The 6,000-nt window shown below is 49.6% G+C and overlaps 1 protein-coding gene across 1 annotated transcript in view; it reads right to left on the reverse strand.

Moving 5' to 3' along the window:
* ABHD12B (abhydrolase domain containing 12B) overlaps window positions 1-6,000 on the reverse strand; it is a 36,443-nt gene extending 30,443 nt beyond the window's left edge. The window contains exon 1 of the mRNA XM_032775556.2: window positions 5,894-6,000. Coding sequence (XP_032631447.1) covers window positions 5,894-6,000 — 107 coding nt within the window. The remainder of the gene's footprint in view (window positions 1-5,893) is intronic.

Genomic DNA, 6,000 nt, shown 5'->3' on the forward strand with positions numbered 1-6,000 from the left:
GAATGCTCATGAAACTGGTGGTTGGAGTGCAGGAGGGGGTGTGGGCTTTGGGGGTGGGGCCAGAAAAGAGGCTCCAGGCTGGGGCAGTGTGGGTGTGTACACACACACACTCCAGCAAGGGGTGCAGGCTCTGGGGTGGGGCTGAGGATGATGGATTGGGGGTGCAGAAGGGTGCTCCAGGCTGGGACTGAGGGGTTTGGAGAGCAAGAGGGGGATCAGGACTGGGGCAGGGTTGCAGGCTCCAGGCAGCACTTACCTCAAGCAGCTCCCAGCAGCAGCATGTCCCAACTCTGTCTCCTACATGGTTCCCAGCCAATGGGAGCCGTAGGGAGGGGGGTGCTTGGGGCAGGGGCAGCATGCAGACTCCTGGCTGCCCCTACCTGTAGGAGCTGTAGAGGAGACATGCTGCTGCTTCCAGGAGCCACGAAATGCACAGAGTGGGGCAAGCCCCTAACACCATGCCCCATCTGGAGCACCAGATTGGGGCAAGCCCTGGATCTCGCTCCCTGACAGGAGCTTGAGGGACAGATTAACACATCTGAAGGGCCAGATGCAGCCCCCAGGCTGTAGTTTGCCCAGCCCTGATCCAAGGGTACTTAAGGAACTAGCTGAAGCAATCTTGGAACTGCTAGCAATTACCTTTGAGAACTCATGAAGGATAGGCAAGGCCCCAGAGGGCTGGAGAAGGGCAAAGGTAGTACCCTTCTTTACAAAGAGGAACAAAGCAGACCCAGGGAATTATAGACCAATTTTGATACCTGGAAAGGTACTAGTACAAACTGATCCGTTTGAAAGCACCTAGAGGACAATAAGGAGTGAGGCTGTATGATCAAAGGAGGAGGCAGCAATCTTTCAGCAGCGGTGTACTGAGTCTTCATCTAGATATTCGAATTTAAGGCTTTGCGTGCCAGTAATACATTAACTTTTCTAGGTTGTCTCTAAAAGTCTAATATATAACCAAACTACTGTTATAAGTAAACAAGGTTTTCAAAATGTTTCAGAAGATTTAAAATTAAATTAAAATGCAGATCCGATTAGTTTAGTGTGATCCTTGCCCTTGCTTTTCCTTGCTGAGTTTTCCAGTGTCTGGTGGCATGTATTTGGATACTTTAAGCTGCACACAGGCTTCCGAATGATCAGTTGATAACTCGCTGGCAGGAGGTCAGCGGCTGGAACCCCAGATCACAGCTGAGGTGAGTGGAGCTGGCGGCTGGTAGAGCTGAGCAGGGCCGGAAGCCTGGACCCTGTCTGGCAGAGGGCCTGCGCTGGAACTCCAACTGGAAGCAAGGTGAGTGGGGCTGCGGTGGGGACCCCAGCTGGAAAGGGCCAGCAGCTGGAATCCCAGAGCAGCAGCAGGCTGAGCGGGTCAACCCACTCAGCTCTGGGGTTTCAGAGGTGGGCTGAGCGTCTGTTAGACCCCAGCTGGCAGGAGCTGAAACTCCAGAGCGGGGGCTCTGCCCACTGCCAGCCTGGGGTTCCTTCACCCAGGCCAGCAACGGGAGCTGAGTGGGACCTCCAGCAGGACCCCAGCTGGCAAGGGACCAGGAACCCCAGAGCAGTGGTGGACTGAGCGGCTCAGCCTTCCCATGTGCCATCAAAAAATTGGCTCGCGTGCCACCTTTGGCACACGTGCCATAGGTTGCCAACCCCTGATATAGACATCTTGTATCATCTTTGAATCTAAAGATATGAATATTGACTATGTACCAGTACTTCAAAGGTGTCCGTCCAGGGGTAACATTGGCAATAGGTAGCAGTCACAACACACCAGTAGCCCAACAGTCAAGTGTTTTTCAGGCCTTGCAGAATAGGACAGTTTTGAGGAGGAATTTGATGGAGGTTAGGGAGGTAGCTTTGCTGATGTTCACAGGGAGCTCCTCCCATGTTTGAGGGGCAGCCAAGGAGAAACCAGCAGGGGACTTATTTGAAAGTTTAATGACTGGGCAGCACAGGCTAACAGGATGGGCTAATCAGAGGCAAGCACTAATAGCTCAATAGCAAATGACAGATGATAGGTAGGGTGAGGACCAATGGCAGAGAGCTGTGAAAGTAGAGAATAACCTTGTTTGATGAGCTAGAGAAGGAATGCACAGACTTAGTGATTTCCCCAAGTTGATGCATCCTCTCTATGCTGCAATTTCCCCCTGCCCCACCCCCATCTGTCAGATGGGGATAAACACAGCCTGTCTTGCATAGGCACTGACTCCAGGGGTGCTCTGAGGCTGGAGCACCCATGGGGAAAATAGTGAGGTGGAGCAGGGGTTGAGTACTCCCATGCAACTCAAAGATGGCAACTCTGCAGCAACACAGCGAGCTGGGGTCCCCCATTTGAAAAAGCACTCTTCTTTTGAAAGAATTTGAACATGCTGTGAGCAAACATGCATTCCTGCTCTAGCTGTTTGACTGCATTTGCAGAACGTCTGTGCATGCAACACCCAGATTTTGAAGAGAGCCTGGAAGCACCTATTAATTGCTTCAGCTTTAACAGTTAGGTTAGTGCAGCACAAAGCTACCTCTGAAATGTATTAATACCCAAAAGAGGATGAATACACCAAGAGCTACAAGAGATTTTCCAGAGTTACAGTCCCAGGTTGGGAGAGAAAGTTCACAGGGGAAATGAGGAGTCTTGCAAGCTAATGATGCTGGATCATGATGCAACTGTTGAGTCAGGTAAAAGGGCTTCCCACGCACATCCAGCCCCACATTAACAGGAATTACTCAAAACCTTCCCAGAAGATGCTGTTCCTATTGGATGTGGCGCTAGTCTTTGAGGGCACTGTCCAAACATGTTCAGACATCAGAAAGCAAGCTAGCTATTTGCCAAGGTGAGCCTAGCTAGATTGGCAGAGTATGAATGTCTCTCAGGCTACAGGAAGTTTTTAACTTCAAAACAGAGCTCTGTTAACACAGCTCCTATTGAAGAAAAGACACTAATGTGGAGTGTTATGGAAAGGGAGGAAGAGAGCTAGATGTTTGAGTAGAAAGGGCCAGTGTCTTCAGCTCACATAAGCTAGAGATGTTCAACTGGAGTCAATGGCTCAAAGAGTAGAAGACAGTTGAGGTAATAGGAGTACAAATTCACTGTACATCTAAAAAAACGGCAGATTTTCCAGAAAGCAAGACAGCCTAAGCTTGTGTCAGTGCATAAGAGGAGACACGGACGAAGAAAGTCAAGGAAGAAGGGATAGTGCTGGGAAAGTAATATGGCAGGAAAGATATCAGAAGTGGGGTAAATGCTGTGGATGGAGGAAGAATTTTTACAGAAGAAATTGAGACATCAATCACCCTAGAACAAGACAGAAGCTTTGAGCAAATGTTCTGACCAGCCTCGTGGTAGGCTGAATGACGCCAACAGTTATTGCTACCCTAATAATGACTTACACTTTCATTAATTGATCGTAATTAACATCATATTGGCTGATGCCTGGCTAGGGCCTAAACATACAAGTGCATCGATGACATTTTGGGTCACATTAGAGCCAAGTTCTTTCTATCCCATCCTTCACTTCATGCAGCCTCCCTGAGGTGCCAGAGCAGAATTCACCCAGGCACCAAGGAGTTTATCATCTAGAGTGGGAATGGCTCTCAGATAGGAATGGGGGAAAACTTGCTTAAGAAAGTAGCTGGATAGGAACTGAATTGTAATATATAGGTGATGCTTTTGTTTCAGCTTGTGAACGCTTTTCTTTTTATAGAAACAAGAAACACGTGCCACACATAGTTTAATAAAAAATGGAAATATTCAGCAGATCTGTACTGGGATAAAGGGCCTGCCAGGACCTCAGTACTTCAAGGGAGCCCATACACTACCACTATTTGTGTTGTATTTGGTGTGTGACTGGGCAAGGGGACTTCAGTCTCCTTTACTGTCAGTTTGTCACTTTTCACAAGCACTAGATACCAAGGAGGCAGGAAGTTACAAGCCACTACATTTGACCAAAGAAAAAATAGACTGAATTGCTTTGATTTAAGGTTTTATGATCCTAGACATTCATAGTTGTAGACTTTCAGATAAATGACTCAGAAGAAGGTACTTTCATACCCTGTGAATTTACACAGAATGCTGGATTGGATGGCCAGCTCTCCACATCTTGGTGCCACACAACCAAGGCAACTCTTGGCCTGAAAAGTCTGCAACATAATAGACTCCCAAGGCAATTCAATCTAGAAAGGGTAGAACCACAGGCAGGAAAATGACTAACTGAGGACTTGTTTACATTGAAATGGAAAGTGAGAATGTCTGTTTTAACAAGCCCTCTAGAAGAGAGAGCAGGAAAATCTAGGAAACTTCTCCCCTTTCCCTGGCTTATATTGACCCAGTCCCTGAAGAATAAACCATACTTTGTATGATTATTGATGCCAAGCACATCTTGGCAACGACTAATCAAAAATAATAAAGGTCAGCACAACATGCATCAGAAAAACAAGCAGAACACTGGATGCATCGGCAGCTCAGAACAGTTGTGAGAATTGCTCAACACAGACACCATGAAGTCATCTTAGATGAGACCGCTTGCATTACTGTGTCTAGATTTTGGATAAGAGTTTATCAACCTACTCTGATCTCTATAGAGATGAAACAATAATTAAAGGGAGGGTGGGAAGTGATTTATGCAGAAAGCTAAGAAAAATAGGATGGAATTTGTAGTAGATGGAAAAGAGCCAACAGAGCTCCGAATGGATGAATACTAAGGAGGGTTGTGAAAGCAGAAGCTAGTAGCTCTTCCACATCTGTTAACCCAAGGATGCAGAAGAAAGTGGTAATTTGAATTCCTTCTTTGGAGTTCCCAGTGGAAGTATCTAGCATAGTCTATGTTCAGAATTTAAGTAAACACCAGCAGCAATTGGTTATTATTTGGGGTCAGAAAACATGCTCTAGCCCTCCTTTCAGATGGGCAATGTTCCTCTGAGCAATCTGTAACCACTGTAACATATATATGTCTGTCACTTTTGCTTTAATAAGCAAAACTGAACTGGCAGTGGGTGTAATACACTGCTAGCTGAACTATTAAAGAGTGTAGGTACCTGTGCATAAAGCAACCCTCACATACGCCAGCAGATGCAGCTAGTCAGGGCCAGACTTAGGGAAAATAACACTCCTTATCCCCATGGGCACAGCACCTCTTCCATTGCCCCTGGGGTCTCCTTCTCCCTCCTGCACCCCCAATAGGGTGACTAGACAGCAAGTGTGAGAGATCAGGACAAGGGGTAATAGGCACCTATATCAGACAAAGCCCTGACTATCAGGGCTGTCCCTATAAAAATCAGGACATCTGGTCACCCCAGCCCCAACACTCACTTCCTACACCCATATGGGGAAGCTGACTTGGGCACAAGGAGCACCTGGCAAAGCTGCTGGCACCCCCCCAACACTGCTCCTACAGGCACCCAGGAGGCTGGGGAGCAGGGAGCAAGGCCAGGCTCCCTGCATCCAGGTCACTGTCCCCACCGAGGGGCCGGGTAAAGTGAGCCCAGCCACTCCCGATGCCTCACAACACAGCCCAGTGGGGACAGTGACCGAGATGCAGACAGAGCTTGGGGCAACTCTTCACTCCCCCCACCCCCTCGTGGGCCAATAAGCAGTAGCAGTGCATCACCACTCCCCACCCCCATTCCTTCACGGGGGGGGGGGGGAAGAAGCAGGGATCCCCCAGGCACCCCCAAGCAGCCCTCCCCTGCCAGCCGGGAGAGGTTCAGAGGCTACACACTTGGCATCACTTCACTTGGAGCACGGACGGGGGGGCGGGGGCGGGCAGGGGCCGAACAGGGCTGGAAGAAGAGGAGACCCCCCGGAGGTGCACATGGGTGGGGGGAGACACTCCCCACACGAGGCGCACGGCAGCAGGGGGGAGAAGAGGAGAGTCGGCCCCTCCCCCAGCGGAGCGGGACTTACCACCTGGGCCGCGGGGAGCCCGCAGGGGAATCTCCAGCCCGGGCCACGGGACCCTCCCCCGGGGGCCCAGGCGGCGGCGCGACCCCTCGCTGATTGCGGCGCTTCAT

The sequence above is a fragment of the Chelonoidis abingdonii genome, chromosome 4 (genome assembly GCF_003597395.2).
Source record: "Chelonoidis abingdonii isolate Lonesome George chromosome 4, CheloAbing_2.0, whole genome shotgun sequence".
Classification (NCBI taxonomy): Eukaryota; Metazoa; Chordata; order Testudines; family Testudinidae; genus Chelonoidis; species Chelonoidis abingdonii.